This window comes from Podarcis filfolensis (assembly GCF_964270895.1).
Source record: "Podarcis filfolensis genome assembly, chromosome: 17".
Classification (NCBI taxonomy): Eukaryota; Metazoa; Chordata; class Lepidosauria; order Squamata; family Lacertidae; genus Podarcis; species Podarcis filfolensis.
The window spans coordinates 40,581,710-40,593,588 of NC_139621.1; the positions used below are offsets into that span (position 1 = coordinate 40,581,710).

General features: G+C 43.3%; 2 protein-coding genes and 1 long non-coding RNA gene across 4 annotated transcripts in view; 2 read left to right on the forward strand and 1 right to left on the reverse strand.

The window, feature by feature from the left end:
• CTC1 (CST telomere replication complex component 1) overlaps positions 1-9,813 on the reverse strand; it is a 42,248-nt gene extending 32,435 nt beyond the window's left edge. Inside the window, exons 1-2 of one of the 2 annotated variants that reach the window (XM_083592854.1) lie at positions 9,730-9,813; positions 9,022-9,126 (exon numbers count right to left, since the gene is read on the reverse strand). In XM_083592854.1, the coding sequence (XP_083448980.1) occupies positions 9,022-9,126; positions 9,730-9,782 (158 nt within the window). In that variant the 5' untranslated portion in view covers positions 9,783-9,813. Of the gene's footprint in view, positions 1-2,493; positions 2,538-9,021; positions 9,127-9,729 lie in introns of those variants that run through there. The other variant, XM_083592855.1, reaches the window with a different exon arrangement.
• The window catches only part of LOC310753081, a 98,611-nt gene that overhangs the window by 61,675 nt on the left and 25,057 nt on the right, over positions 1-11,879 (forward strand). The window lies entirely within an intron of this gene.
• On the forward strand, positions 860-9,803 carry LOC310752925 (tumor necrosis factor receptor superfamily member 1A-like). Its single transcript, XM_083594098.1, has 7 exons — positions 860-1,432; positions 1,808-1,997; positions 2,714-2,842; positions 3,014-3,160; positions 7,959-8,038; positions 9,363-9,418; positions 9,680-9,803. The coding sequence occupies exons 1-7, from the start codon at positions 1,394-1,396 to the stop codon at positions 9,705-9,707; spliced, it is 669 nt and encodes a 222-aa protein (XP_083450224.1). The 5' UTR covers positions 860-1,393; the 3' UTR covers positions 9,708-9,803.

Here is an 11,879-nt window from a genome sequence, read left to right on the forward strand (position 1 = left end):
TAAGTTGCAATGTGGTTCTTTAGCAAGGCCAGAAGGCATCAGAAAGGCCTGAGAAACAATGGACTGTGTTCCCTACCTTTGTTGCAATCTTTTTAGTTACAGCAAGCGGATGTTTCTGATGCTTGGCTAATGCCTTTTAGCTGCTGAGAAAAATGATTCTGAAAAGCTCTGAGAAGCTTTGAGCCTGCTTTGGTGGGGGGTGACTTTGGGCCGAGGTGAGGTCACCTGTCCTCACCTTCCTTCACCATCGCTGGGCACTACTATAATTTATATACCGCCTTTTGCCTGAGGATCACGAGACGGTTGACAATATAAAAACACAAAAATGCGTAATACACAAGTTGCATCTTTTTGGACTTTTGCTAGACAAAAGTAGCTTTCACAATTCCTACACTTGCCAAGCCGGGCACATTTGGTGGTCTACTAGGACTATGTCATGAGGTAGATATGGGAAGAGAGCCAGGAAGAACAGAACTTAAGAACGACGTGCTAAATTTATGGAGGAGGTGGGGATAGTCAGAAGTAAAATTTGCCAGTATCCCATGTGTGCAGATCAATGCAGAAAGTAGCCATACAATTTTTCAATGTACTCTCCTAACACGGTTGTGGCCAAGGAGGGGGCAGTTGCCCCCACTAAATCAAGAAAATAAATAAAAAATACGTAACTAAAAGTAGAAATTGTAGAAAGATTTTGAGAGATTTTTCTGAGCACTTTGGGGTGAAAAGAAACAGTGGAACCTTGATTTTCGAACGTAATCCGTTCCAGAAGACCGTTCAGCTGTTGAAATGTTTGAAAACTGAGGTGCAATGGGTGGTCGACAAAATCCATTGAGAAAATCAAAAAACACGCAGCAGAAGCCGTTTGACTTCTGAGGCGCGTTCGAAAATGGAAGCAATTACTTCCGGGTTTTTGGCATTTGAAAACCAAAACCTTTGGCTTCTGAGACACTTGAAAACTGAGGTTCCACTGTAATTTAAAACAAGTGTTGTTGAGATATTTCATTCCAAATCTGCTAGACGGAGCCACACAGAGGGTGTTGATAGGTGGGCCTCCTGTCCCCCCCCCCATAAATCCAGCTACCTAACACCCACCCAGTATAAATCCTGCCTACGCCCATGTCCACTTGTGGAGTTTCTGGGTTCACCGCCTTCTTCATATGACGAAGCAAAATCCTTTCAAGGCACTGTGGAGGTGGGAAAAGGCTAACTGTGTCCTGTGGGTGGGAATTCAAATCTCCACCCTTTCCATCATATTTTTTTGGGCTTCCTGTGCTATAAAGAACTTCGTTTACCAGACAAGCAAATTTCACTCTCTTTGCCTGCGGAGGTCCTGTGAGAGGTGACAGAGTGAGGGCCCTGCCTGGAGGTGTAAGGGACAAGTTGGCCAAAAGCTATGGCTCTGTTGGAGCTGCTCCCAGTTTTAGTGGCGATGGTAAGTGAGAAACCCGAAGGAAACGGGTCATCGAGGCTGGGAGTAAAGAGCTAAGTCCAGTGCTTTTTTTCTTTAAAAAATGTTTAGAGGTACTCTCATTTTGACTCAAGAAAATCACCATTTTATAGTTCAAATCGGGAAAAATAAATACAGCAAATGGACAAAAGCACAAAGAACCACAAAATGTTTAAGGGCATGCGTACCCCTGCGTACCTCCAGAAAAAAGCACTGGCTAAGTCAGCATTTTTTGTGCGAACAGAACGGCTCTGTAAACGTTCACCTTCTGGCTTGTGTGGTGGATTCCCGAAACTGAGCCATTCTTGATGAAAAGTAGTTTGCCTCTATATGCTGGGTTTTGTCCCCCCCCCTTTGCAGATCAACTTGAACCTCGTTCAGACAGACACAGGAGAACCACTCATCCCTGATGCTAAACCTATCCCTGCATCAGTTGTGGATAAGGATGCCCTCATCCACTCCAGTGGGATACAAAAGAGGGAGCTGGAATGCTCCGAAGGATACTATTGTCACCCGGATGAAACCCACTGCTGCCTTAAATGCCCCAGAGGTATGACAGAATGTAAAACAGAGTAATAACCGTTAGTTGTGATTTCCTGTTTCCGTGTACCCCCTGATTCTTAGAAACGTAAATAATCCAGTTTTGGGAAAACGTACTCCTCTGGAGTACAGTCGCAACTCGGAAGTCAAATGGAATCCGTTCTGAAAGTCCGTTCGACTTCCAAAATCTTCAGAAACCAAAGCGCGGCTTCCTGCAGCCACTCAGAAGCCGCGAAAGCCCCATTGGACGTTTGGCTTCCAAAAATAGTTCGCAAACCAGAACACTCACTTCCGGGTTTGCGGTGTTCGAGAGCCAAAACCTTCGAGAACTAAGCTGTTTGAAAACCAAGGTACGACTGCATATTAAAATATGGGATACACTTGTAATGAATGAGTTCTTGCCGCTGGTGGGAACTGCTTGAGGAGACAGAAAGAGGATAGTCTTTTTTTCTTGCAACATATGTGCCCTTTTATCCTATCTCAGCAGAAAAGTAAATAGATCTTACCTAAAGACTAGATAAATATAAAATTCCATATATAATTAGGCTTCGTCCACGCTTTCCCTTGGGTTGTCGAATGTTTTGGAAATCGAGCAGTCTTCCGGAACAGATTACAATTGACAACCGAGGTTTGACTGTATGGAAACTTTCATTCTATGCTCAGCCTTGAATTTCTTTTCTCACTGAATGACTTTTTCCTACTTCCTCTTGGATAATTCTTTTGCAGGAACGTACATTGCACAACACTGTTTAAACGCAGAGGAGACATCTAAGTGCTCAGTATGCCCTGAGGGTTCCTTCATGCCTGAAGATCATTTCTCTGAAAGGTGTCTCGGATGCCTTCAGTGCCGTCGAAGTAAGTCTTTTCTTTGTGTGTGTTCATGTCTGTGTTTTGGATAGGAGTAAGAAGCAGCGAAAGGCCCCTGCATTTGGAATGTTGCATATGTGGATCAACTGTAGGTTACTTGTTTCTCGAGCATTAATGGCCCATGTAGAATTAACCAACTCTTCCTCTCTTTCCTCTTAGCCTTTGGACAAATAGAAGTCTCCAAATGCACCAGTGAGAACGACACAGTTTGCGGTTGTGGCAGCGATCAATATCAAAGTAGCCGCAGTCTTGACTTTATGTGCAAGAGCTGCAGTGACTGTCCCGATGGAAGAATCCAGCAACCTTGTGAGTGCAATTAGGACAGAATCAATGAGTTTAAAATGTTACTACCTCCCACAAATTAATTCATTCATACTAGGAACAGGCTCTCTCACCCCTACAGCAAATGCAAAGCATTTTTCTTTGTTGCAAACTGTGTGTTCTGGCAAAATTGAATTCCTTCAACTCTCCTTGTCCTATGACAGCGATTCTCCTTATTTTTAACCCTTCCTCTCCTCTCCAGCTTTATGTTTTTCTTTTAACGTGATATGTCCTTAAGCCCAGCACCCTTAAGGCAGTATTAAATTTGAATGCTGGTGATGGGGATGCATTTATATAGTGCCCAAGCTTCTCAGAGTACAAACAAAAAGACAGTGGTGGTCGGTGATATTTTGAGGTGGTAGGGCTGCAGTTTTTAACCTCACCAGGAAAGTGTGCTATTGCAGAGTACCGTTGCCTCCTCACTGAAACACATCCATTATTTTCTGTACATCTGTGGACAGGGGAAGTGCTAGGGATGAAAATTAAAGTTGCTACCAACTCTGGGCCCGACTAAGGGGGAACCCTCGCTGAGTTCCCAACAATCCTTCCCCATAAATTGAGGCTTCAGCAGACGTCTGTTTTAGTCGGATCACCACTGATAACCTACAGAGAGAGAGACAGATATCCAATACAGGTTTTCATTTTGCTTAGCAGAAAACAAACAAGTAAGCATTCACACCTTTTCACAGCAAAAGCTCATGGACTTAACAAACTCAGAAGCAAAGTAAGGGAGTCTCCTCTGGCGAAGGAGCAGATTCAAGGAATGGTGCTGAGCTCCACTTGTATGCCTTCTTACCTCACTTCTAATGACTATTAATCTCTCTTATTATAACTCTCAACTTAATGGGTTACTCTTTAAAAGGCAAAAACACCCTGAAGACATTAAAATAACTTCTATACCTTAAAATCTAACCTATTAACTTTCTTAAGAGTCTTCTTAAGCAGAGAATGTTCTCTTAAACATGCTATGTCCTTGTTCTGAACCCACACCAAAGATTCCTCCAGCACTTATTCTGACTTTTTATGTAGCTTCGTACATAAAACTGACACCTAGAAACTTAAAACTTGGTACATAAAACTGACACCTAGAAACTTACACAATGCCCCCTTAATGCCACACATGGAGAGCAGCACATTGTCTACCCCTGGCCTAGGATTTTGAGTTCCCCTGCTGACATTTAATTCAAGCTTCTCAAACTTTATGTATGAACGATGAAGAATCTAACAAATAAGTGAAACATCCCAAACCAGAGTATATAAAATGTAGGTTTAATCAACATAAATATTCCTTTGTTCCTACACAATCCTAGTGCTAATATAGCACTAGTGCTTATGTTGAATTTTTAAATGGTATTTAAAGTTCCAGCTTCCATGTAAGATATTCCAAGTATGGCTTTCAGACAAGACTGACTCCATATCTCTCACTTAGAACCCTGCCACATGACATACACTTTTGAACTCAATAACACCTGCTCATCCAATGCCAAAGAAACTAAACCAACACACAGAAACTTTTAAAATGTGAGGAACTTGCGCTTCTAAATGCATGCGCTTTTCTTCCCCAAACAAATCAATGTTCATTATCTGAAACACTTATTCTCTCAATTGAAAGAACAAAATATTTCAGACAATAAGGCAAGAGTAATTGTTTCATTTGAGCCATGGCACATAAGAGCATAGCAGAAAAACATATTTGCAATTCAAGGTTTTCCCACTGGTTTTCAGGGGTTGGGGAGCTGCTCTTTAGTGCTCAGTTGGAGCAAATGACAATTGGGTTTGCCGTTTGCCACGAATTGCTGTTTGTTCTGATTTAAAGCTAAATATTGAGTTTTCCCTGGGAAAGGAGCAGGGCAAGGGAAAAGCTCGGACCTGTGCTTTCTATTTTTTTGATAATAATTTTTATTAGCTTTCTATTACAGTCCAATATTAGCCTCATTAGAACAATGCCAGATTATAATACAATTACTAATACCAATCGTACAAATACCAGCTTATATAATTTAGGTGGCCCCCTCTCATGCTGGAATTGATGGTTGGAAGGTTTTGTTTATTTCTGTGTTCCAAAATCTTATTCATTTCAGTTACATTCTGGTCAAAGTAACAACCCCTTAAAGAACAATTGCAATGCAGTATGGTTAACGTCTATTCATGTTGACACATTAAATGATCTATAAAACTGCAAGCGAGGCACTCAAAACTAATCCTTATTCTTCATGTGTGACAATTATTCTGTCTGTGATGTTTCTTCATGTCCTTGTAAAATGTTATGTCTAACCTGTGCTTTCTAAGCGTGGGGCAAGCAAAATGGGAACCAGCCCAAGGGGTCAGTCAGTGAGATATCCAGACAGACTTGGATCCACAACTTTTCATTATAGAAATTCACTGACAAATGCAGAATAAGCAAGGCAATTAAAAGCATGCTATCCAGCCATAATTGGGAACGAAACTGATATATTTGTCTCAACCCCTACAGCGCACATTTGACATTGGACAGAATTTATCTAACCAGCCCCATCAGTGGAAGTCCTGTGCAAGGATTTCTGCCTGAGGGGTTGGAGGGATGCCCAGAACAGCGCTGGGGGAAGAAAGAAAGGGGGATTGTTTCGTCTGGCAAACTGGAATTTTTGCACAGACTGAACAATTGGAAGAGCATGGCATCGAATTCTACCCAACAGCTCTCCGTTCCCCTCTCTGCAAAGAAATTCAGTGCAAGCTGTTACCTGCCTTCCCAGGACACTCAGACTTATTTCAACAGCACAGTCCAATGAAAAGCACAAGCCTTTGTTTTGTGGAGTTTGTGCTTTGCAAAATGTTTTACCTTTGCAGTTCAGCTGTGTTGTCCCCCCCCCCCCATACGAGCTCCGCACTCCCCAATTCCTCCCTTCAGTTAAGCCATTTCGTAACAAGAGAGGAATGTTTAAGTGTGCCGTGTCATAATTCATGTTGTGAATTTCGTTTCTGTCAGTTGTGTAAGAGCTGAAGGCGTAAGAGTTCCCATCAATGGAAAATATTGCACGATTTCACTGCCATCTTCAAACTGCTTGTTTTTTTCTACTTCCCTTCCTCCGAAGTATCTATATCCTCTTCCACCTCGTTGCTCGTTTAATTTTTTGTTTTTAAAGAAGCTTCTTATTATTATGTCTGCTTATGTATGCATGTATTCACCCATCCACAAATGGTCCAAGTCTGCCTTTTCTTTGTATTCCTATCTGTGCATTGTTGTTGTGGAATAGTTCCCTTCCATTTTATTTTAAGAGCGTCCCCTTTCTCTATATACTGTAATTGGTCATTGTCCTCCATCTGACTAGAACAGGAGTGGCCAACATGGCCCTCCAGAAGTTGCTGGACTAGAAATCCCATCATCCCCAACCATAGACTTGCCATATTTCAAAAGGTACACCCTAAAAGTTGTTTTAGGAAGGCCCCAAATTGTTGAGCTTTTTTATTAAGAATACTCAAAAGTTGTTGAGCAATTTCCAATTGACTTCTCTAAGATCCGGGATAAAGCAGAGTTTAAAAAACACACCTGGAGAGCACCACATTTTGTTCCCCTGGGCTAGAATTTTTAGCTCCCTGTGGTTTTTTGGGGGTGGTATTTTCAGGGACGCAATACCTTTATTTTTTCCAAGCAAGCTCCAAAATATTTAGTTGTGGTATATATATAATTTTATCTGGGGAGATTTAAGGAGGACTTAACAGTAATCAAATTAGCTATTTTGTCTAAAAAGTTTCGATTTAGAAAGCCTAATAAATTGAAGCAAAAATGATATCAGGAGCTAGTAATTATTCTGCAGTTCCATAATCTTACTTTAATATTAGGAATGCAACAAATTGTCTATTATAAGATTATGAGCAAACAGATGAGCCAAAACATGACATGAGGCATTTTTAACAAATTCCAAAATCCAAAGTTGAAAGAAGCTAAAATCTTCATTCAGCTGTAATTAAATAAAAAAAAAACTTTCAGTATAGATTGAACATTAGAAAATATTAATTTTCAATTATATGCAAGCATAAGTCTATGCATGTTTACTCAGAGGTAACCCCTACTTTAATCTATGGAGTTCACTTTCAAGTAAACATGCATAGAATTGCAGTCTTAATTTATCTTGCTTTTTAAATGCAAAATGACGCATCTTTCCTCTTTGATATGTAACTATTTGGTGCTTGTTTTCAATGGTTGAAATGGTTGAACAGTTCCCTCCTGTGTCACTGTCGGGAACAGATTCTTTCTCTTAGAACCATTCTGTTAATTCACCCATTCTCTTTTCGCCCTGCAGAGGGCACAGTTAAATGTGTTGACACAGCAGATCTGTGATCAGGACCTCCTGCAATTTGTTCCTAATGTAACAACAACACTGGCCCTGATTCAGATCAGGAGCATAGTGCTGGGAAAAGATGCTGGCCCCTTCTCATGCCCTCTGATTCTTCTTCTCCAGGGCTGTTTTCTTGATTGAAATCCCATCTCTGAAGCTATTGTTTTCCCCAAGAGGAAAAAATAGGCAGGTATTGTCTGAGAACCTGTTATGTCTCCACCTGTAAATTGGCCCCACAGTTATCAATGGGAAAACCACTGCATATGGGAAATGTTGATCAGATTTTGGCACCCTACTGCTGTTGCTGAATTGCCTTTAAAGCCACAAGTGATCCTGAATGCGGAACTTCTGCATCACATCTAACTTGTCCCCAGATAATAAACACTGCTTAGGTGCTACTGTGTTTGAGTGAGATCCAAATCACTGAAATAAAATATCTCCTTCTCTCACTTATCTTTTCTTTCTAGGTACCAAATTCAGTGACACAGTATGTGAGAGTGCCTCCATGGATTTTTTCTCCCAAAAACAAATGCTACCCATGCAGCAGGTGGGGGAAACCTTGTTATCTGTCTTACCTGCATAAAAGGTGGGAGTACATCTTTGTAGAAAAACAGTATCCTAAGGGTTTAGCCCAGGGATCAGCAAACGTTTTCAGCAGGGGGCCGGTCCACTGTCCCTCAGACCTTCTGGGGGGCCGGACTATATTTTTTGGGGGGGGGGGGAATGAACCAATTCCTATGCCCCACAAATAACCCAGAGATGCATTTTAAATAAAAACATACATTCTACTCATGTAAAAACACGCTGATTCCCGGCCCGTCTACGGGCTGGATTTAGAAGGCGATTGGGCCGGATTCAGCCCTCGGGCCTTAATTTGCCTACCCATGGTTTAGCCCTTACTAAGAGCTTATCCCAGTAGTGGTTTTCCCAGTAGTGATGTATGGAAGTGAGAGCTGGACCATAAAGAAGGCTGATCACCAAAGAATTGATGCTTTTGAATTATGGTGCTGGAGGAGAATCTTGAGAGTCCCATGGACTGCAAGAAGATCAAACCTATCCATTCTGAAGGAAATCAGCCCTGAGTGCTCACTGGAAGGACAGATCCTGAAGCTGAGGCTCCAGTACTCTGGCCACCTCATGAGAAGAGAAGACTCCCTGGAAAAGACCCTGATGTTGGGAAAGATGGAGGGCACAAGGAGAAGGGGACGACAGAGGACGAGATGGTGGGACAGTGTTCTCGAAGGTGCCAGCATGAGGGAGGCAGTGGAAGACAGGAGTGCCTGGCGAGCTCTGGTCCAAGGGGTCACAAAGAGGCAGACATGACTAAACGACTAAACAACAGCAAGATCTTATCCACACTTCCTCTTGTCCTGCTGCCCCCCCCAAACTGTTTTTAGCACTCAATTGGATGAATCCTTACTCCCTTTGGGGGGGGGGAAGGCGGGTATAAACAAAATAAAACTATACGAATAATACTTCAGATGATTATAGGATTCTCAATGCCATGTTCATAAAACAATAGTATTAAACGTCTGGCTGGCACTTGGACAGCTTTTGAGAGCCTTTGCAGGGGAGAATCGCCGAGCAGTTGCAAAAGCTTCAACATCTTTTCCTCCTGCCTGCCAACCTTCCATGCTAGGTAAAAGGAGCAAATATAGAAGCCAAATTAGGTAGCTTTACCCAAGGCAGAACTTTGTTAAACCAACCAAAATGTCACAAAATAGTATGCAAGATCTTGACTTCCCCAAAAGACTCCTTTCTCTGAGTAGAGATTCAAGGGGGCAATGAAATAGTAGGAACTATAAAGGAGCTATAAAGCAGTATTTATTTCCTGTGCAACTAAGGCCTCCTTTTTCCTGTTTCATTTGCAGTCAGCCAGATTGCCAGACGGACTGCGACATCGGGCTCAGAAACGAAAATTCTTCAAGTGAGTTCTGGAATAATAGGGTGGGGAACCTCAGGCATGGGGGGGTACAGACCTCCAGGTCTCTCTTATTTGCCCTTGACCTGCTTCTCTCATATCCAGAGCAGGAGGAGATGATTGGGAGGTAAAGCCCAGAATATCATTACATTTTCTTTTTAGTGGAAAGTGGAGAATCAGTAGCCAATAGGAAAATTCCCCATTGCAGGAACTGGTTTACTGGACAGTGTTATTCACCATCAATTATTTTTGAATGTTTCCCCACAGATTCCCTTATCGGCCTCTTAGTAAATAGGAACTGAGGAAAGGCTGTATACCTGGAGCTATGGATCTCTGCAATGGAGAAGAGTTTTCGCCCCATTTCTGGCATTGCTGGAAACAGCTGTAAAACATTTCATTTTAAAAATATAAATATTTAAAACATTTCACCTATTTAAAATAAAACATTTCACCTTCACATTTCTGTTGTTTTCTCCCTGATCTAGTTTTGGCCCCTGTACAACCAGATTCCTTGATGGGAGAGTACTAGCAGCAAGCTGCTCCCTGCCATTAATAAGTCTCCCTGCTTTATCCATTTTTACTTCACTGTTTTCTGGAATAGAGTAAAAACAGGGTTGCTGCCATCAGCGTAGCCAGGACTTTTGTTAGGGGAGGCAAGACAATGTTGGGAGGGAAAGGACTTTTTTGGGGGGCAGAACTGACGTGATTGGTCAGTTGGTTGAGTATTTCTATTGTTTTACTTGATCTGGGGGGGGGGGGGGGACAGCTGCTCCCCTTGGCTATGCCCATGGTTGCTGCAGGAGCGGCCTGGGTCAGCAATGGCAGAAACGCAGAACTACAAAGACACACACAGCCATACCTGAGAAATACAGCCCACGTGGTGCTGCAGGATAGCAGGATCGGGAACAGACAGAAACAAATAACTTCCCAGTGCGTTCAAGAGGTTTCTTGGTGCTGGTGAGCAGCACAGGTGATCAAACAAACTCAAGTTATGCAAAAACAATAGCAGCAAAGATGCAACCATTTTTTGTTACAGTACTCACCAGCAGGGAGTACTGATGTATATGGTAAAGAGGATGTGGTCTAAATCACTGAGCCTCTTGGGCTTGCCGATCAGAAGGTCGGCGGTTCGAATCCCTGCAACAGAGTGAGCTCCCGTTCCTCTGTCCCAGCTCCTGCCAATGTAGAAGTTTGAAACCACACCAGTGCAAGTAGATAAATAGGTACCGCTCTGGCGGGAAGGTAAACGGCGTTTCCATGCGCTCTGGATTTCGTCCCGTGAAGTGAAGGCCCAAGACAGGTGTTGATCATGATGTGAGCTGCGCACAGGTGGTCTGAAGCGAGCGAGCGAGCTACCACCATTCCTGTGGAGCCTCTTTTTATTGAGACAAATATGCAAGCCAGGCAAATACATTTTTGGGCTGTGACATTTACACATCTTCCGTCCCGAAATCGTGGGGTGGTACAAAGTTATTTTGGCACCTGTTCCACAGCGTCATTTTCCCCTTGCACAATGTATGACGAATGGAGACAAAGGTCTCATGGAAAAGGGTTACAGACAGGACACCGCAAACTGCTGAGATCGTGAAAGGCCAGGCAGAGGTGGAACGATGTACAGACAGCTGTGGCTTGTCTGGGGGGGGTTGCCCCTGCACCCCAAGGTCACGCGTGCAGGCAGATTATGACTGCCTGCTGGTGGGGAAGTGTGCTCCCTCCGGACCCCACTCCCCAATATCCCTACAGTCCCGTTGTCCCGTTGTGGCAGAAGCGGTTTAGTCATGCTGGCCACATGACCCAGAAAGCTGTCTGTGGACAAACACTGTCTCCCTTGGCCTGAAAGCGAGATGAGCGCCGCAACCCCAGAGTCGCCTTTGACTGGACTTAACCGTCCAGGGGTCCTTTTACCTTTTATACTGGTGCATACAGTATGGAGGTCAAGGAGGATTAACAGGGATGCATCTCCCCTATCTCTCCTGACAGAGGTCATCATATAAGGTGACCAGGGCAATTTTTGTGTCCAAGCCTGGATGATTTGACCAGGACAAGGGAGTGACGTCAATATCCCCCAACTTTCAGATCACCCTCTTCCCGGTCTGGTTGAAAATGCAAGATTCAGAATGCAGTCTGCAATATGTGTTGGGCTGATGACATGTGGGGTCAGCCCCATGGCAGACATGAAATCCTGAGCCATCTCAGCATGGATATTGAAGCCCACCCAGAACCAGCAGCCTAAGAGTCCTCAAGCCTGCCTATGAGAGCAGCTCAGGTAGGGTGACTGCTGGGCAACGAGGCAGGTGGTAAACCAGCAGAATCCCTAATATTTACTCAACACCAGGCACAAACACTGTAGATCTCCATTTAGCTGGTCAGAAAATGTGCAGTAAGAAAGAAAATCTCTCTAGACTACAACAACGCCCCCCCCCCCCCGCCCACAAGTCTGTCCTGATGCTTTGTCGAATACACAGGT